The sequence below is a fragment of the Epinephelus moara genome, chromosome 2 (assembly GCF_006386435.1).
Source record: "Epinephelus moara isolate mb chromosome 2, YSFRI_EMoa_1.0, whole genome shotgun sequence".
Lineage (NCBI taxonomy): Eukaryota > Metazoa > Chordata > Actinopteri > Perciformes > Serranidae > Epinephelus > Epinephelus moara.
The window spans coordinates 18,286,567-18,308,300 of record NC_065507.1 but is presented as its reverse complement, the minus strand read 5'-3'; the positions used below and the strand labels follow the sequence as shown (position 1 = coordinate 18,308,300).

The 21,734-nt window shown below is 40.7% G+C and overlaps 1 protein-coding gene across 2 annotated transcripts in view; it reads right to left on the bottom strand.

The window, feature by feature from the left end:
- Positions 1 to 19,374, bottom strand: part of vps53 (VPS53 subunit of GARP complex) — a 34,897-nt gene extending 15,523 nt beyond the window's left edge. Inside the window, exons 1-12 of one of the 2 annotated variants that reach the window (XM_050075023.1) lie at positions 19,243 to 19,374; positions 18,652 to 18,732; positions 16,387 to 16,436; positions 16,223 to 16,289; positions 7,961 to 8,047; positions 7,399 to 7,514; positions 6,647 to 6,766; positions 3,326 to 3,404; positions 3,073 to 3,216; positions 2,813 to 2,955; positions 2,072 to 2,213; positions 397 to 495 (exon numbers count right to left, since the gene is read on the bottom strand). In XM_050075023.1, the coding sequence (XP_049930980.1) occupies positions 397 to 495; positions 2,072 to 2,213; positions 2,813 to 2,955; positions 3,073 to 3,216; positions 3,326 to 3,404; positions 6,647 to 6,766; positions 7,399 to 7,514; positions 7,961 to 8,047; positions 16,223 to 16,289; positions 16,387 to 16,436; positions 18,652 to 18,732; positions 19,243 to 19,329 (1,215 nt within the window). In that variant the 5' untranslated portion in view covers positions 19,330 to 19,374. The remainder of the gene's footprint in view (positions 1 to 396; positions 496 to 2,071; positions 2,214 to 2,812; positions 2,956 to 3,072; positions 3,217 to 3,325; positions 3,405 to 6,646; positions 6,767 to 7,398; positions 7,515 to 7,960; positions 8,048 to 16,222; positions 16,290 to 16,386; positions 16,437 to 18,651; positions 18,733 to 19,242) is intronic. The other variant, XM_050075034.1, reaches the window with a different exon arrangement.
- Positions 19,375 to 21,734: the final 2,360 nt, after the last annotated feature.

The window sequence follows — 21,734 nt, the reverse complement described above, 5'->3', positions numbered from 1 at the left end:
ACCCCAGATCAATTGAAGCTGTTTCCTCTGTATTTCTAACCTCATTGTTCAGCCCTCAGGGCTGTTATATTGTTTTATTGGAGTGGAGCAGTTTGACCTAGGTGTACCTAACATCCTTCAGCCAAGAGTAAGAGTCTATCAGATAAGATTCTTGTGTTCAAACTATTGCCACATAAGCACATGGTGGTAAGTGGAGGTAGTACATGGGAGAGTATTTAAATCAGGCTGCTACACCACTGCTCAACCTGCCACAAAAAAAGGCAGTCAGAGCTTTAGAAAGAAATCCAAAAGAAAATCTATTTGACCTACAGACAGCTCCACATCAGGGGAAACAACATCTGAATGTCCCTTCATGTTACAGAACAGGTCATCTGGGGTCATTCCAGGTCAACTCACCTTAGCCAGGTCCTCGTCCTTATCTGTGCCCACATCCTCACCTGCCTCATCCTCCAGGAAGGGGTTAGTTGGGTCCAGAGGGCTCTCTGGCCTCTTCTGCTATAAAAGCACAGATAAAACACGAGTCTTGTTTCTGTTGCTCAGCTGTTAGAGCATCATTAGAGGTCTGAATGCCACTACGAAATTCCATGCGAACAGTTTCTGTAATCATCAAAAACTCTTTTAAATACAATCCAGGTTTCAGCACTTTCGGCAGTGTTTATGTAGAACATTTCATGAGAGACTTTGGTAAAACTGCACCTCCAATTATAAAATTCCACTCAACCAAATCCCTGATTAAATTACAGAACCCAACAGGCGTGAGTGTAAACTGAGCTGAGGACAAAGGGCCTCTGACGAGCCCAAATATTATCAGTTCTGAACAAGCTTGGCCTAGTTGTGCCCCCAACAAAATAATAATCAGAATCCTTCCATTCTCTGTGTATCGCTTCCACCTCCACACGCCAACATGACCTGGATTAAGAGGTTATTTCAGGCTGTGGCACAAAGAATGCTGTTCGTGTGTGTGTGAGTGAGGAACACAACAAAATATGATTGTAATTATGGTACAAACAAAAGATATTTTGCCAATATTTTTGCCTTAATAGGACCAATCTGCACGCTGCCATTCTGCTAACACAACACTAAAAGTATTTCAGCCAAGCCCCAAGGAACAGTGCCGGGCTTTAAAGCCAGTTTTACAGAGTAGCCAAACATGGAATCACGATATCAGGGTCCAATACTTGAAACAGTGGGGCCCAAAAACTTTTTCCTATAGACTTACACTGGGAAAGAGATATATATAAATCAGTAGATACAATTTTTTGAACATCACAATGCCCTTGAACTGACTTGTTTTGACTTGCTGCATCAGGGATTGATCCATTCAGCCTGATAACATTTGGAAAGACCAGAGAAGTTGAATGACTAAATCATTTTATGCCCATTCATGTTAGTTACACAGGAAGTTAGCCGCTCGGCTGAGCCTGGCTGAGCAGCCGCCATAATTCTCTACTCCACTTGCTCTAAGGGCCACTACAGTGTAGAAAATCTGGTAATTTCATGCTGCAGATATTAAGCTTTTTGGGCTTTATGCGCCACTGAGCAACTTTCATAGGAATAAATGAAGCTGCACTTTCAACGTTGTATCCAGTTCTCTTTATACATCCATGATTTCAACAGGTGGTATGGTCTCGTTGGAGAAAAGTGTATACACATACAGACTGGAGCCTATCCCAGCTGACACTGGGCGAGAGGCAGGGTACACCCTGAACAGGTCACCAGACTATCACAGGGCTGACACATAGAGACAGACAACCATTCACACTCACATTCACACCTATGGACAATTTAGAGTCACCAGTTAACCTGCATGTCTTTGGACTGTGGGAGGAAGCTGGAGTACCTGGAGAAAACCCACACTGACACAGGGAGAACATGCAAACTCCGCACCTAAGGGCTCCCCCACTCTGGGTTCGAACAAGGAGTCCTCTTGCTGTGAGGCAACAATGCTTACCACTGCACCAATTACAATAGCTGATTGAATTTTCTGTGTTCAGCTTGAATAAGTTGAAGCAGCTGGAGTAAACAGTCAATAGACACGTATGTTTTGTTTGTCTGTGTATGCTGTTCTTACTCCGGGTGTGTCGGTCAAGGTGCATCCTGTGAAGCGTTTGGCCAGAAGTCCCTCGAAGTTTGTGGTCCTCTGAATAGCAAACAGAAGCAGCTTCACTTCAATCTCCTTAGCCCGTGTACGCATGACTTTGGCGAGCTCCACCCTTACAAACACACAAGAAAAAAACAGACGTAGCATCAGTTTGAGTGTATTACCTCTAATTTCTTTGCTTTTACATCCCAAAATGTGTCCAATAATCTGTCTTAGTGAATAATTGTTACATAATTGTCCTTTTAGCAAAAACATGTCTTGTCAGGCTTTTCTCAAATGCTACTTCTTTGATTTTTGCCAGATGTTTTTTTATTGTCAGCTGCAGCGCGGGAGTAACACACAAACAGTGCCCACTTTTTCTTCCCTCATGTAGCTGAGGGGAAAAGACTGAGAAGTGTGGACACTAGGTCACTGCTCATGTAGGCCACCTACGTCAACAGCACCGAAAGCCAAATCACAGAGTCACGTCAGGCACGCCACACCAGTGTGGTTCATTTCATGATGCAGAAAAGTCCCACAACCAATTTCTCAATTTCTGCCTTTTGAATTTAATTACATTTAATTTATTTTATTTTCTTGGGGGACAAAACGCAGCATAAAATATTCACTGAATAGGGTAAAGCCACAAACCATAAACCTCATAGTCTAAGATCATTTGTAATGCTTGGTCCTTGATGGGTTTTTATGCTAAATGTTGTGGTGTGTGTTTACCTGGTGATGTGGCAGAACTCCACAGCAATACGCTCCGTCATGCACCACTCCTCAGGAAACATGCGCCCATACTTCTCCTCATAGTCCACCAGCTGCCGTTTGATCCAGGCATAGCGCCGATCGATCTTGTCTAGCCATGCAACCTGAGCAACAGGGTATGATACTTTTTCATTCATACCTAAACACCACCCTTTTTAAATTAGGTATTTACTACAATTTAATATGATATCACACATTATGAAATTAAAATTCTTACTCACATCTTGGTTTTCCTGGAATAACACCAGGTACTCTGATAGGTGCTGCCTGATGAACTTTTTGATGATCTCCTGTTTGATGCGTGGATCCAGCACGTTGGCCACCAGGCAGGCATCTCTCAGCACATTGCTAGGACCACCTGGTCTCTGAATCGATATTGACATAAAAGTTTAAGTTTTGTACAGGTGGGAACGAGACAAGAACATTGTTTAAACAGAGGTGATCTGAGATTTTTTTTCTGAAAAATATATTCACCTTGGAACCTTGAGAGGGAAAGGATTCTTCAAAATCTGCAAGGATCTGAGTCCCCAACTCACTCTGTGCTGCCTTTACTCTGGAAAGGACAAAAACCAATGATTAATTACGAATCTATTATTTATTGTTTCCTCATTCAAACAACAGTGGCACTTTCACGTGGAAGCCTTCAGATTTTAGCCTCCTTTAAAGCTTGAAAATTCTAGCTCTGTAGTCACTCTGGCAAACACTTTTTATGGCTAACAGCCAGTTTAAAGATACCTAGTTTTATTATTGTCCAAGGACCACAGAGAAATACACTATTTACAAGTTAGTACCTGGAAAACCTCAAGACCAGTGATGTAGCTGAAGTGTCATAGCACACACATCACAAAAATTGCTATTGTAAAATATTACGAAAACTCCAAACCTGGTAGAGAAGTGTTTATATAATGGGGTTATATTCAAAGGGGAAGAGACCACCTAAACTAAGGATTCCAGTGTTATTCCCATGGCCTTGGAAAGTTCAATCAATATTTGTGAACATGAGCTACTCTCTCTCAAAGCCAGAAACCAGAGAAGTAAGTCTCAAACTTGTGATGTCATCAGGTGTGAAGTCAGGAGCTGCTCGATAGACAATGAATGGGAGCCTGATTTTGAAGTGCTCTCAGTTATAAAACAGAAAATGTACCCAAATATTCGGAACATTCCCCAGAGTCACCTAAAACATCTTTCCAGAATTCATTGTCTATGGAGCACCTCCAGACTTTATACCCTATGACATCATAAATGTGAGTTTTAGCACTCTAAGTTTTGGATTTGGGAGAGTATTTCATGTTTACTAATAATTTTAGACTGTCTTAGACCATGAGAATAACATGTATGAATTTTATAAATGGGTGTACTTCCCCTTTAAGACAATTTGAGCCTGTCCAGTCCTCTGTATTGGTCTGAATGCATTCAGGCCAGGTTAACCAAGGACAGCACCCAAAGCCATGACAATCGTCCAGAATAAACAGGAGTGGGTGGAGAGATTGTGTCACAGATGGATGCCAACTGAACTGGTAGCCTTCATTTCAAGCACCCGCTGTGGACTAAATATCGAACTATCCACCTCTGTCTGGTCAGCTTCTGTCTGAGTATGAGAAATCTAATCACACACACACACACACACACACACACACACACACACACACACTCTCCAGCTCCTGTTTCAGCTGTATCTCACACTGTGATAAGCTGATACCAGACACCAATCTGTCAGCAGCAGGTCTGACTGTGTCGAGCCTGTGGCTGCATTTTGTCCAGTCATTTATGTGCATACACATTGTTTACATACAATGGTGGGACACAGCCAGACATTTGGTCTCCCTGCCAGACAGAGACAGTTAGGAAAGTAAGCGATGGCAAGAATCAAGCCTTTTAAAAATAATCAGCGTTGATCCTGTTTAAAGGTGACAGCTGCACTGACCCCATTTAGCCACAGCTCAAACTACTGTCAGGACAGAAGGTCGGTATCTTTCACTGAATTAAAGACATAAAGGCAAGAGTAGAGAAATATCAAAAGAGGCTCTAATATGCATTCAGACTAATCCTGTAGAATTTTCACATTTGTTTAAAGCTGAAATGTGCATTTCTCTTTAACCTGAAAATATCCTCTGTAGTTGTCACTACTAAAATATGAATTTAGCTAATTTATTTGCTTTATTTGTTTTCGCCTTATATTTTTAAACACGGCACTGTCTCAATAAACATCTCCTAAATATAGTCTTCACTATCACCTACATATAAATTAATAGAATTATTTCTTTTTATTTATTTGTATATTTTATTTAATTTTATAATTGACAGAAATGTTTTACCTAAGTCTTCTCTCTAAAAAAAAAAAGACAAGAAAAAAAAAACAAGAAAGATTTAAAGTAGGTCTTTTTTGCTGTTTGAATTGTTATTGTTTTTGCTATTGTTAAATTAAAGGTGCTGTGGGTAACTCTGGAAAAAGATAGTTGATTGTTGAGTCTCAGTCCCAGGTTGTCAAGTACTGATATTTTGGGTTGGTGTTTTGGACCAACTACCAATCCAAGGTGTCGGTATTTGATGAATAAGATCATCTTTTTCCACAGATACAGACAGCATCTTTAACTCTACAAAAATGGTTTGACTGTATAGGTTACAATGACAAATGAAACTGCTCCAAAAATCCTTTAGCTACTTTTTCCCCTGTGGCTGTAATTCTGTGATCCTTCATCCTGCCTCTATATCTCCTGTCCCCTGTTTACGTTCTGCTATGTGTAGGATTTTGGTGGCTGGTGTGTTACTCTGCCCACATTTCTCACAGAGAGGACTTTCTATTGCTTACTCTCTATATACTTTCTATTAACTGTTTGCAGCCAGCTGTCTGCCTCGTCTTCGTGTCTCCCGTTTCCCTCTCCTATCATCTGTTTCTCCGGCAGAGTCATTTCTTCCACGCAGCTGTTATTTGGTATGAACACGGTCTGCCACACCTCAGTCAAAACAGAACAGAAGGTCATCCTTTTTTTGTTTTTGGGGATCAGCACTGCTTTGAACTCGAACATCAACTTGGCCAATGTGTCCCAAATTGATTCTAATGTTCTTGGAAAATTAGAGTAAAAATGGAAATTTAATCAGTCAGGACTGTGGGAAACAACAGCGTAACAATGCATTTTGTTCTGTGTGTGTCTCTGTGTGTGTGTAAATCTTTGTGTGAGTGCTTGAGCACAGACTCCAGAGCAAACAAACATTCCTACATGTAGTTTTTATTAAATGTTACACTGTTAGACTGATGGACATGTTGCAAGCACGAACAACAATCTCAAGTCCGAAATGTACTAAATGCATCTTCCACACGAGTGGAATCACATACATGGAGACGCAAACAACCCTCAGAAAATCTACGCCCCTTATCTCTCACAATGGAAGAAATTTTGGCATAATAGCGCCCTATTCAGCAAGTTTCCTTCCTGTGTGTTCCTGTGTGTGTTGTGCATGTATGTGTGTGAGTATCTGCATAAACAGGATGTAATATGCAGCATACCTCCGGCCGAATACTGTAACCACTTTTCAACAGTTCAGCTGACGAGCTATGGAACATTTCAGCTGTAAGCAAAAATCGAGCTCGAAACTGGCTACTGGAAATGAGCTGCTCTTCCAGATTACCCAGCAGCCCAAGTGAGCTTGAGCAAGGCATTAAACCCCAAAGCATTAAAGAGATGCAGCAATGCAGCTGATACACCCATAGAAAGTGTACCTGAGGAAAATATGTAAAGAAATAGCCTTATGCAAACATATAAGCTGTCAAAGTGTGTTAGTGTGCATGTTAGTTACCTCTCAGAGAGTTGTCTGATCTGGGGTATGCCCATGTACTTGTGGAAATGCTCCAGCACGTTGACCACTCCCTGCAGAAGGTTAGCAACCTCACCGTACTGCCTTTTTCTGGTCATGGCTCTGAAACACAATACACATATGAGTAATTTCTATTATTATCTAAAGACAATATGTACCTTTACATGCTCTACGCTACGTTTGCCAAGTGATTAATGCCATGCACCTCTGTAAACAAGTGTATCCTTAACATACGGGCATCAATCTAGCTGTATATTTCTCACCAGTGTCGATTCATTCCTAACAAAATAAAGGTGAGAAAACCACCCACTCTTCTTAAAAAAGAAATACAGAAGGATATGGATACAAGAGATAAAAATGATTAAGCCTCTTGTAGGGATGGCACAGTATGTTTTTCTTTCCATCCATCTTTAGGGTGAAATTTTAAGGGATTTTCGTATTGTTTTGCAGTTACATCAGGATACATTAGCAGCTTTAACCCCAAGGTTTTTTTATTTTGTCAGCCTACATGAAAACGGCAACAAAATAATCATTAAGCTGACAGTGTGTGGGTTATATAAGGCTTGACACAAGACCTGCGTTGTAACTGGCAGCAACTAACCCAAACATTAAGCATGCATATCACAACTACAGCACCACTGAACAATCCTTTAAGATTTATTTTGGTCAAATGAGCTTTGAGGATAAATTGTGAACATCTTTTGCACTGATCTGTGAAATGTGATTGTACCCACTCTAAAGAGTCAACACCCCCGGCCAACATGTGCAGGTGGTTGAGGGTGGTGATGGATGTCGTTAGGTGGCGCTTGGCATGGTCCAGCTGCTTTATGTCCCTTGTAATCTCCTTGACCTGCGCAGGAAGAGGAACAAGTCAGACAGGTCGGTCATATAGCATGGAAAAAAGGAGGAAGTAAAAGAAGGCAAATACATCGAAATGGTTTGCTGGATGGGCCGATAGGACAAAGAAAAATATAGCAAGATGAACGACACACCCACTGGTTTGAGGAATAATTGCATCTACATGCCTCTTGAGGGAGGTTCTGCCTGCCTACACCCCCCCCCCCATCCTTTGTCTACGCACCCAGCCTATTGGCCTTCCTCTGTCACACACACGTGTAACAGACAGACACATGGAAGGTGCATTACTCTGACTTTAAATAACCCTCCCCACTGTTGTCTACTGTAACAGGAGAATACAGAGTGTATCTCTCCTGATCCAGGTTCATGTCTCTGATAAGCTTCAACAAGCCACCTTTGTATTTTTACGCGTGTTTGTGTGTGTATTTGTGAGCATACCATTTGTTCAGACTTCTCCGCCTTGTCCTTAATGTCTTTGATTTTGCCAAAGAGCTGCTGGATGGCGATCTGGGCTTCTTCCAAAGCCTGCCCAAAATAAAAAGAGCAATATGAGACATACAGAGAAGACACGCTGTGTAAAAAAAAAAATCACTGACAAAGTGTTTGACAAAAGTGGTTTGAATGGACTCAAATTTTGGACTCAAGAAGTTTGAACACCAAAGTCCATCTCAGTCCATCACTAATCATGTCAGAATAACACCTGAAGCAGAAACAAGTGGATAAAAATGGAAACCTTCAGATGCAACATAACCTTGACAGGAGCAAAGGGATGAGAAACTCCTCACTCAGTTTACTCGCACATACTCAGTTTGACTGAGTAGACAGCTACAGAGTTTTCTATCTGTTGGCTGGTCGATCAGTGGAGCAGTGGGGAGTCAGACAGAACAGACACAAGAAGGGTGAAGAAGTCTTCAGCTGTTTGCTGCTTCCACATGAGATGCAATACAGTTTAGGGCTTCAATGAACAAGTATGTTTATCGTTGACGATTATGTTCTTAATTAATCGATGTTCTTTGATCAGAAAATGGTGAAAAATGTCAACAAGTGTTTGACAAAGCCACAGATGATGGCCTCAAATATCTTGATTTGTCCACAACCCCACAATATTCAATTGACTATCATGGAGGAGTAAAGAAACCAAAAAATATTCACATTTAAGGAGCTGAAATCAAAGAATATTGACTTATTTTTCTGAAAAAATCATCAAATTAGCTGGTGATAATTTAATAGTTGCCAACTGATGATTAATTTATAATTCGTTGTAGCTCTAATACATTTGTGGCTTTGGATACATTCGTCTTACATCTTCATCTCTTACAAATTAGCTTTCTCTCTGTTCCTTAATACACTAAGCTGGCAGACTGCACTGGTCTGCAGTGTCCATTAATTGTAAATGAGTCAACCGAACAAATGCACATAAATCTGCCTTCTGGTGTCTGTTTCAAATATCCAAAATTAAATGAAAGGGACAGTCTGGATTTCCTTTTATCCCCAAATTCATGGACAGAGAACATGGAAACTCTGTGAGCAGCTGATGGTAAATTGATTTGTTTCTTACTCTGCTTTTAATCAAAATGTATCATCCCATAAAATAAAAAAATCTACTTCCCTTTAAATTTCCTTTAGAAAAAAATATGCTACACTAGTAATACTTTGTTGTGAGAAGCAGGGCGGTGTGTGGAATAACTGTGCCTCAGTTGTGGTGTGCCAGTCTGGGTCAAATTTCCAGGGATATTTCCTTGTCCACACTCACCACTGGCTTTGGTCCATGTGAAAAAATATCCTGCTTATGCCTGTTCCCAGTTCTGGAAAACAGACTAATTGGTCGTCTAATTGGCGAGCTATCTAGATATCTGACATTGATAGGTCTTAGTTCGACACACGAGCCATAAGGCTAATCTCCGCATAAAGGCTGTCACTATAAAGGCTAAAGAGATTATTAGCAGTTTTAACAGCCTATAAAGCCAGACCGGATTAGATAACATTAGACAGTTACAATCGTAAGATAGTTAACGTGCTATTCTAATATTTCCCCATCATCTGACATGGCAGCTGTTCTTTGATGGTCCTAAACAGAGATTGTGCTCCGACATCTGATGCCAAGGTAATTGGCTTCACTTGGCCCGATGCTGTGACACAACTTTGACTCTCCTCAGATTCACACACACACGCACTAAAGGAATGCTAACAGCCGGCACCAGCTGTGCAAGGAATTTACCACTTTTACAAGCACCTCTAAGAAACACGGAGTGAGCAAACACACAAAAACTGTGCACACGCACACACACACAAACATAAACACAGCTTGCACTGACAGCAGAGGATTCATTTTCCTTCCTGAGTGAAGCCAAAGACCAGCACATGGTGACAGTATGGTGGACACACAGTTAAAGTCAGGACGACACGATATGACCAGTAGGTCTGTCACAATAACTACTTTTATTGGACGATATATTGTCGCAGGAATAATTGCGGAAACAATTTTATCGTGATTTTAAAGGAATACTTCAGCTGCAAAATTACCATCTGTATATCAGGTACTCAACCTGTGTTACGTTGAATGTGTAAAGAAAACTTCCTTTTTAACGCATGCCTTCACAGTGAACGGAGAATCCAAAAAAAGGCCACCATTCTTCATGAACTGAAGTAAATAGGGTCCACATTTCACAACAGCAAAACTATATCAAAACATCTTTTTAAAAACTCTCACACAACTCCTGCAGTATAACCAAAGTCTCATTTATCCAGTTGTATGGTTGGTGCTCCCCAAGCACATGCATGTTTGCCAAAACATTATGATTTAAAGCATGTTGGTACAAACAGTATCATGCAAAGCCAAGCAGCGTGCCTGCTCAAGCAATCCTCATACGCACACGCGTGCTCAGGCAAGCTACTCATTTAGCCAAAGTGTTTTAAATCATAATGTTTTAGTGAAAATGTGTTTGGGAAGTACTGTGCATACAACTGGAAAAAAACAGACTCGGTGCGGGCCTCCTTTCACACAAATTCCCGAAGAATGTTAAACTTTTTTGAATTCCACAATCCACCGTAGAGGCATGCAAGAAAAGTTTTCTTCCCAAATCCAACGTAACACACAATTAGTAATTGAAATACAAATGGTCATTTTGTCAGTGAAGTAGTCTTTTGGAGCATTTCATGCTACTGATATAGTAATAATATAATGACATAATAATGCAAGTACACCCTTTAAAAGTGACAGCAAACCATGTTTCAGCAGTTTTTTGCGGCTCCACGTCTTATAATGTCAGGGAAAACCCTGCTGTTTCATGTGGTGCCATGTCAGCTAAAATGTTCATGACATTCTTATGTAAACACAGATGCATGTAGATATTCTTCTATTTAAAGACACGACCTCAATCATTTTTGCTTAAGGTTGTCGCAATAACCGCAATATTGCAATACCACGCTATTAACAAGCCATCCACATGGGATGGCAAGCAACTGCCACAACCACTATGGTCATGTTTCTTTTTTTTTCATAGAAGCTTAAGTATTAACATTTTTGTCTGGTCATTGAGAAATGAAAAACTTTGGGTAAGATGCTACAGTTGCTTGCCACTTTTTCACCCAGCTGTCTAATCACAGTGGTAGAGGGGCGGGACAAATACTACAAAGTTCGTCACATCGCTGAACAATACCAACGGTGGAGGAGAAATTAATACTGAACCAACACTGACTGGCAGGTCCCTACGTGCTTCAGCCCTCCCTTCATGCCGAGCAAGTACTCCACCTTGTGCTGACATTTTTACTTCCGTGGATATTCTGTATCATAGGAACCAAAGCTTTTTTCGCAAAAAGAAAGCTGTGCTCTTATCGTGCCTCACTGCCCTTCTGTGTTATGCATTTAACGGTGAACAAGTATTTAATTTCTTTTAAAACTGTGTCATCTGTCATTAAAAAAGCAGCAATATAACTAATAATAGCGATAATACCACATTTTGCAACGTTGAGCCACCCTTCATCACCACAAGGGAAAGTCCTTCACTGCTACAGCCCTAGTTTTGCTAACTTCGATATGTTGATGACATAATTATTGTGAGGGGCCTAATGAAACCTGCACAGGGATTTTTAACACGAATGCGCTTAAACTAAGATAAAACTTCATCTGCTGTGTGTTATATGACTTTAGGTTGCGACAGTCTGCTGCAGAGGCTGGACAGAGAGGAACTCTTCTTTAATCAAGACGAACAAAAGCTGACTGGCTCGCACACATCCTTCTTTCTTGTTATGATTCAAACAACTCTATGGTTGTCGGATGATTGGATAAATGAATTGGAGAACTGCAGGCAGGTTATGTGATTACTCTTTGATCTAAAGGTGTGGAGGAAGGGAGGGCCACTGAATTTTTAAAGAGGCTCCCTGGAGGAGTTCTTGAGCAAACAAAGTGCACGCAGAAGAGGCCAGAACCTCCAAGGCTGCAAATCAGCTGAGTCTATCTGGCCGGCTTCCTAGCGCTCATTTCCTGTATTTAGCCTTGAGGAAAGCAGAGAGAGACCACTGCCCAGCAGGCGCCTCCATGCCCGAGATGTTATCTGCTCTCACACAAACACGCACAGGCAAACATGCACACCAGTGCATCCCTAACGTGCAATAAGCAGCACAGGTTCCAAGGCACACAAAGGAAGTTTAAAAAAGGGGCTTGGGTGCACTTCACTGCTCCCTCTGACAGACATCAGTGTAGCTTTCTGAAGTACGGGGAATATTAAATGCTACTTCTGAGTTTAACGCCAAATACAATAAATCTGATCAACCAAACAGGATCATTTTAACAGTTGGATCACTGCCTGAGCACAATGCCTCATGTAAACATTTTAGGGAGACAGTTTATAGGGAAGAGTGTTTCACTTAACAGAGAAAAGAATCTGATGAAATGCTTTGTATGGAATCACTCCAAACGCTAACACAATTGGTTTGTCATAATTAAACCTGACAGTAAATAATACCCAAAGCACGACTTCACAATGCACATTATAAATAGCAATACACTATGATGCTGCTGCTGCTGCTGCGCATCGCCTCGATTGTCTAATTTTCCTTTCAAAAAGCAATACAACGTTTTGGCACAGTCAATGTTGTAGTCAGATTTAATGGGATATACTTATTAAGTCACCACACATAAATGAAGTACAAGCTAAAAGACTCTGCAGAGAGCGACCCTGATTTTAAGAAATACAAATGCAGAAAACATAAAGTTAAAACACTATAAATTAGAAGACAGAAAAAAGAAAGTTTTAAACAGAGCTCTGAGAGGATGAAAGCAGGGAAGCTTAAACAAACTGTGGACAGCCTTTTATGAGTTAACCTTAAATATTTACATTAATGCTGTTTCTATACCACCCGACACTATCTTCTAATGCAGCCCTCTCTATACCAAAGTGGACAAGACTGCACACACACGCACACACAGAAAGACAAACACAAATGCCAGGTTGCAGACCATGCAAGCAGCAAGCAAGCACAGTCTCACTATGAGTGTGTGCATGTGTGTGCAACTTAATGTGAAAGGCGTAACTAGTAACAAATGTTTGGTCTCACTGATGAGATTCTTCAACACAGACATCAACTTATAGATGCCATCCAAACTGCATTTACGCCCTTTATTCTAATAAAAAGAAAGAAGAATAAATGCTTAACAACCCGTCATTAGTGCTGTGATACTGAGCTGACTACGGAGCAGGTGTGCATGCGGTATTCACATCACCCTCACAACAGGCGGGCTGGAACATCGTGCAACATCGTGTGCGGTAGGAAACTCTTCGCTAGCAGATTACAACCAGATACAGATATCTTGTGTGTATGTGAGTAGAGTTGTGAACATCACCATATTGGATTCTACCAGTGGTGGAGCAGGAGGTGGCTTCTGGGGCTCCAGTCCCACATGCTTTCTCAAAAGCCCCAATTGTTTTAGGATTTTAGGATAACTTAAACTGTGTTTCATTTTCTCTCAGTCTTTTTGAGTGAACTAGAAAATCAGTGAAGCCAGTGTTTATTACTTCCCTATTAGTGATGCTGTTTAAGACAATTTTTTCTGTCTTTTTAGTTGGCAGGAGTGAAAATGAGTCATCCTAAACAGTTGTTGTGTTACAGTTTCAGAATGATGAAGACTTTTGGAGAACTACTGGATACAAAACAGGATGTAGGCTCTACAGTAGGTGTGTCATCTCGTTCACGATAATACCAATATAGTTTTTAATATCCTATGCAAAATTCACATCATGACACTCGCAATATTTAGACTTGTTGACATACTGACATCCTACTGTTAGCCACGGCAACAAGAAGCATGGCTGAAAGCGAAATTATTACCGACTCCATGGCGGTTCCAAAAAGAGGAGCAGCTTCGGTAGTGTGGAATTACCTATGACGCCCTGAATGTTTTATGAAAAGCCCCTGACTTCTCAGACTCTTTTAGCAAGTTACCACTCAGAGGGAACTCAGTCAGTGGCTCCTCTGGCAGCAGAACAGCATCTCTCCCTCTCCACACTCTTTGTGGTACATTTTATTTTGTTGATCTATTAATACTGTATACAGAATCTGAATCTCACTCTGAGTTACTGCTGTTGTTTACGAACTAAAGAAATGAGATCATTTTAGTTTTTACTGAATATTTGAAGGAAAACTGTAAAACTACATCACTTATTTTGTTGCAATTGTGTTTTCCTAAATTAATAATAAATTGTTTTTTTACTAATTTGTCAAATCGTCAAGAATATCGTTATCGCAAAAATACCCTGAAATACCGTGATATCATTTTAGGGCCATATCTCCCACCCCTACTCTACAGGATGATTTTGTTTTCTTGGCAACTATTATCTTTCGCCCCATATGATGTACAGATTTTTTTTAGGCATTCAATTATCTTAAATGGTTGGAAAAATAATGCACACGGAAAAAAAAAAATCTCCCAAAGGGAACATGCCCCCTGACCCCCCTGGGTTTGGGCTGAGCCACAAATGTTTACGACGTCTGGCTCTGCCCCCTGGCCATCACAGCCAGACTGGTCAGGAGAGTCCAACAATCTGCCCTCACCTTCAGCACTGTAGGAAATTACATCGAAACATAACATGATATTTCAACCACATGAAATCATGCAGGTTAAAGGGATTAGTCTGGACTGTTAGTCTGACTGCTGTATACGAGCACAGACATTTCTGCAGACATTTCAATTTCTGCTTAATGACAGAATTCATATCATTATAACTTGAATCTGTCCCTCTGCCACCAGATACCATGTCTGACAGTCAATCATACTGTCACTAATGTGCATATGCATCTGTCTAAATGTGATGCAACAGACATTAGCAGGTTTTTTTTTTTTTACCCATATGAAAGAAACATAAAGATTTTCACTGCCAACTAGCACAGCCATCGACACACTCAAAATCTGCTCTATTAGACGCCAGCGTCTGACCACTGAGAGAATCACATTTCCACACTCTCAGTCCTGCAGCATATAACTGCCCGACTCCCTACAGGAAAAAAAACACACCAGAGAAATCATTCCCCAGACCTCCTCCACTTTCTCCCTCCTCCCATCTCACTCTCTCCATCCTTCTCCATAAATGTTACCATCTTAGGTTTCAACCTGGGGATTGCATTTAGCTCAGCGAGTGACTTCAATCAACAGCAGAAATGACTAAATTGCTGATGTTGTTGGTTTTGTTCTCTTGCTGTCTTTATGTTTCAGTCGCCATCTTGAAATGAACACCTCTCCATCTTTCCGTCTGCTGAAAGGATTTTCCCTCTGGAAATGTTGGAATGGCACAGTGGGGTTGGAAAAACAAACTAAAATTATTGTGTGTGACTGTATAATGTTATTGGTCTGGAGGGGATTTAGAGCGTTTCCGCTACCAAACGGTAGCTAACTGGGGAAGACGGGGCCACCGGGCCAGACACCCTGACGACAACGCACACCTAATCATGTCAACTGGTCAGAACACACACGACTCACCAGTCAGGTGTCACATTCCCTTTAAGCCACAAGTCCTTGACAGGGCGAGGACCTGGACTAAATCAGCAGAGGCTGTTCTTTTCCATCATGCTCCCGCAAGAAAAGGCAAAGACTCAAAAGACTGGGTTTAAAAGAAATCTAAGTATTTACATACGGGAATCTATTTCCCAGACGTGTTTTCCGTAAAGAGGAGTTTGAGCAGTGGGAATGGTTCTGAGTCATCTTGTCCTTTTCCATGGAAGCAGTGTGGAGAGAGGAAAGAGCGGGCGAGCGGGAAGAACATGTTTTTCTGGGTTGGGAGCAACAACTGGCACTATTCTGACTGAGTGATGCTGTTTTGAACAACACAAGTGATAAAAAGACCTGGTGGTGTGTGTATAAAACATGCAACAGTGGTTGTTAATCTCCCCCATATCCCCCATTAGGGCATGCAAGGTCTGCATACTGTGTTTCTTGATTTTCCCTCTATCTGGGACCGACACATGTACCAATCACCCTTAGCAAACAGCTCTGGCTCTGCCACTATCACCATAACACAATGACGTCATCCAAGCACGTCTATAAGTCTGACAGCTGATGAAAAATATAACTAAACTCAAAGGACTATTTTTTTTCTGGTCATACTGCCAGAAAAGCGATCAAATTCATTGCAAAAAAAAAAAATCAAAGTCTATAAAGTTTGTCTACCCACTGCAGTGCGTCCCTCTATAACCTGCAACTCAACTCACCTGTCTGCCATCCTGGCCCACGTTGGTCTGGCCTCTGACCACCGTCCTGATATTGTCATCCAGGCGCCTATAATATTAGACACAAAACGGCAATGTGTCAGGTTACAACAGGGTACAACACAAACACAAACAAGAGTGTTACCAAGTCATTGACATAAACTCACCGGATCTTCAGACGGATCTTGTTTACCACATCGTCAATGTTAGCCAAAGACTGAGGGGATAAGCAAAAACGGGAAATCAGGAAAACATGAGGCGACTGCTGTGTTACCTTGAATTCCTCAATAAATTTAGTTTTTCTGCAGGCCTCCTCAGAAAACAGCGAACAAACTGATTTATTAATTGACTGGGGACCATGTTTCACAAAACTATTTCAAAAGATCCATTTACAAACTCTCACACAACTCTGCAGTATGATCCAAGCCTCTTCTAACCAGTCGTACGCTCAGTGCTTCCCAAACTCATGCATTTTAACTATAAAACCTTAGTATTGGTGTCCGGCTTTGAAGAGAACACAGAAAAGTTTCACTTTCAGTTCAGTTTTAGATAGCGAGGTTTCAGCAAAAATGCATGTGTTTGGAAAGTCCTGAGCATCCGACTGGATAAATGAGGCTTAGATTATACTGCAAAGCTGTGTGAGAGTTTGTAAACAGATGTTTTGATATAGTTTTGTTGTTGTTAAACCCAGTCATCCCCAGTCAATCAGTAAATCAGTATGTTTGCCACTTTCCATGGAGGCATGCAAGTAAACAAAATTTTCTTCATGAATTCAAGGCAACGCAGCATGACTAATTGATATACACATGGTCCCTTTGTGGGTGACGTATTGCTTTTATGTGTTTTCTTGCTGATCCTGTATTTTACATGAACAAAAAAAACACCTCTATACAGAAATACATACTTTATATAACTTAATGCAAGTTTGCGGAAACAAGCAGATTAGTTCGCTTTAAATTATACAGATCAATTCCATTACATCTTCATGTCAAATGCAGGGCAGGTGTAACTCCTCACCTACTGATTTATTGCGCACAAAACCCAGTTAGATGAAAATGCATGCACACTAATAGGAACCATTCAATGTATATTAGCACTAACCATAGGTCTACAGTGACCCCTCATGGAGATGGAGTATACACACATGTACAGTATATGGATGATACTGTATAGTGTTTTAAGATAAAGTGCAACACAGTTATTTAGCATTCACAATACAGATACTTTTTCATGTAAGATTTTCTGATATGTCACAGTAGGAAACATACAAATGTAAGTAATGAAATTAGTGATGGTTGAATTTAATTTAGCTGCTTCAGTTTTGGGGCTCTGATATTGTGCTTGCCGGCTCACTGTCACACTGTCATGACTTACTGGGTCACCTGAACAGAACAGGACCGTTGTTAATGTTACAATATACACCGATCAGCCAAAACATTAACATCACTGGCAGGTGAAGTGAATAACATCATATTTATTACAAATTTGTTACAATGCAATGTTCTGCTGGGAAACCTTGGGTCCTGGCATATATGTGGATGCCACCTGACGTGCTCCACCCCACCCAAACAAAGCTGCAGACCAAGTATGCCCCCTCATGGCAATGGCTCTCCATGATGGCAGTGCCTCACCCCAGCAGTACAACATGTCATGCTAAATGGCATACACTGCTCAGGAATGGCCAAGGGAATGTAACAAAGAACTCAAGGTATCGACGTGGCCTCAAAATTCCCAAGACCCCAACCTGATCGAGCATTCTTGGGACGTGCTGTTACTCCGGAGGTTCCCCGATCCAGGGTCAGGCCTCCTTGGATTGAACTTGGCTTCGACCTTTCGTGGCATGGACACAGGACCTCTCAAATTTCCTGTGGGGGGCGTTGTTGGAGAATCCTTTGAGTCCTGTGGGTTGTGAACTGAGGTATCAGCATGTCCCACAGATGATCAGCCAGATTGGGATTGGTTGGACACTTTGGGCTCTTTGTCAAGTTCCTCGAGCCATTCCTGAGCACTTGTTGCAGTGTAGCATGATGCATTGTCCCAGTGGTGGGGCTACTGCCATTGTGGAGTTCCACTGCCATGAGGGGGCGTCCTTGGTCTGTAACTGTGCTTGGGTGGGTGCATGTCAGGTGGCATCCACGTGAATGCAGAACATCATATTGTAACAAGATGATCAGTATTATTCACTTACTTTGTCAGTGGTTTTAATGTTACAGCTGATCAGTGTAGGTGACACCTGCTTTTTTTCCTACTCTGATGAGTCAGAATGTCAACTGAAAAAACAGCTAGTTATTTTTATTTTCTCAGATGACCAAAAACACAAACTGTCAGTCCACTTGTGTCATATGTTGACTATCAGCTGGTCCAGACTAAAGCAGATATCAATATGCACAATGCACATCAGTCTGGCTGCAGCCTGTGTCACATCACTGTACCTGCTCTGTGGGGAACAGTGTGTTGATGTACTCCACAGCATTGAAGTCTGCTCTGTCCAGCGGGTCCTGGCTGGGGAAAACCTTGGATACAGAAGACAAACGACGGTCGGTCACAAAGTCATGGCTGACGGTGCTACACTGCATATATGATGGTGTACTGGGGTGACTTCAACATGCAAACAGGTGATGCTTTGTAACGTTATTCAGCAGTTTCCTGTCATAACTTTGGCCGGGTCATTGCTGACAACCTGCACATACACGCTGTCAAATGAGCCGTTTGTCACCAACGTTACAGATACAATCGTATCCTGACATTCACGACGACTTTCACCGAAGAGTAACGTTAAACACAGCTTCGTACACTAACGTCACATATTTTCCAGATAATATTAACATTTTACCGACATTTAAACAACCTCACGCACTTGTCTAGAAGCTAAATGCTGTTTATAAAGTGGGAAAATCATCGTTTCATAGCTAGCTGTCGTCATACAGCAGTGTCACATCCAGTTAGCCTGCTAACAGCTGGTTTGTTAGCACGCGCAGCAACAGTGTTTAAAAAGCCGCAGTAGTAACGAGGTCACACGGCACCTGTTCGATGGCTAGCTGCACCTCGGGGGTTAGATGCAAAATAGCCTCCAAATCCTCAGCAAATTCAAATTCTTCCTCCTCCATCATTGTCAAAACAAAACCTCTCCGGCATACCACTTCCTGGTGAGGAGGCTTCTGGGATACCTGATGACGTTGGAGAAACGGTGCTTTCAGGGCTGTCGGAAATCAGAACTTTAACTTAAACTATGGCTCATTCATTTTGTTTATTTTAATTTATTTATGTTATTTTTTTTTCGGCTTCATTGAGATTTTTTTTTAAATACAAGTCACATTTTTATAAATAATATAATAATATTTTTTATTAATAATAACAAAACATAAAAATGCAAATGAAACAAATAAATAAAAATAAAAAACTCATTTAAATTGATTCAAACATGTACACAACATACATATATTTAATTTAAACATATTTAGTTATGAAAACAACTTAAGAGCTTTCTTGTCTTTAACAAGTTTCTGTGACTTACTAAGGAGTTTCAACCTAATTTTAGCCTTAAAGTGTCTGCTTATATGTATGAAAAACGTCCCCAGTAAGAAGACATTATTTTGAACAAAGTCGTTGCTATCAACACATACACAACAAATTTGATTGTCTTCACTGCCAAGGGTGACAACTCAAAATCCCTGGATTGCAGCCAGTACCTACTGCATATCACTCCAGAAGGGCTGCACTAAATCACAACAATAAAACACATGTTCCAAAGTTTCAGTTCTCCTGTCACAAAATATACAGTCATTCACATCAATATTGAATCTCATTCTTAAGAATTTGTTCACTGGATAAATCTCATTTAAAATTTTGAAGTTCACCTCTTTAACCTGAGGAGGAAGTGGAAATGAACCTTAAACCTTGGATTATAATCATCCCCCCAACACACATCCCTTGCTTCCTCTTCGTCCTGCATATCTTTCATGAGCCTTGGTGCAAATTTAATCTCTAGACAGATCCTCCCTCCCTCTTGAAAGTGCCCATGAATGATCCAACATTGTGCCTATGATAAATTATTGGTTGTCAAGATGTGGAAATTAGAGGTATGAAGTCAACAAGCAATACGCTGGCTGTTATTATTTCTAATTATTCATATGTAGGCCTCTGCTATGTAGAATATTGTAGCCTAACATTCAGAGAACACAAGTAAACAGCTGTTCATATGTCTGTATTGTTGGTTTTACACTTTTACGAAATAAAAAAAATGAGTCTCGCCACAACTGCAAAAAGTGGTTGATGTGGAAAAAGTTGTACTCTTGGTCTTCATTTCAATGAATAATAAAATGAATTCAATGAGCCTTAGCTTATCTTACTTAAATATATGTTTCTTACAACACAAATGTGACGTCATAGATCTTTGTACAACATGTATGCATGGAAACATACCAAAAACTAGTAGAACAATGATTCAGCCTTACACAGTGTATTTCACACATCATACAGAAGCATGTGTAACCCTTCATCCAACCTGTTTAACACTGGAGTCTGAACATCTACAAGGTCTTCATCTTACAGTATTATAACCTTCAGACACCATGGAGCCCCCTCACATGCCTGCATGCAGACAGTGAAGGACTCTGAGACCTTTCAAAATACTGAATCTTGACCATGGTTAAATCGTACACTCATACAGTTACTACAGTTATTTTTTGCACGACAGTGATATTTTGCAGCTACATCAAAGATAACTTGTTAGATAGATTGGTTTTGTCTGACAATATTTTGGATGAGAAGAATAGGAACCATTTTGTACACATGGAGCAAGACCTGTTGAAGTTGTCATCAGACTCCACAGGGTGCAGCCGAGGTCAGTGATGTAAGGGTAGTATTTTATGTATTGAAAACAATCATAAATACAAGTATAATCAGAAAAAGAAGGGGAAAGCAAGTTTATTTTAACCACTTTGAGCAACAAGACCATTCAAAGTATAAAACAGAGAAATAAAGTGCAATAAAAGCACATTATAAAATGACATTTAAATATTATTAATTTATTCCTTTTTATTTGTTTATTTATACGTTTAAAAAAAATCTTTTTTCCTCTCAGCTTTGTTATTTTGCACCCCAGCTGACAGACCAACATAAGGCTGATATCTCTATTGCTGTTGTTTGCAGATGATGCCTTCCCTCTGGCCTCACAGGATCATGATCTCCAATATGCACACACACAGCTAGCAGGAGGAACTCATTAGTGGCATGCGGAGGCATCAAAATGTCACATCACTTCTGACTGCATTAATGCCTGCGTGTATGAGAACAAATGCTCCCAATAATTACAGGTAAATTACATCAAATACAGATAGATTAAGTGCTCTCTTTACGTCTTTACCACCTTCATCCGTTAAAGCCCCGCAAGAACTGAGGTGAAGAAAATCCCCGCTCAGAATATTTCAATTACATTTTACACAGCCTTACAACCTCCACCCCCACCGTCTGCCCACAAATCTCCTCCGAGCTCTGCTCTGATCTTAATACATCA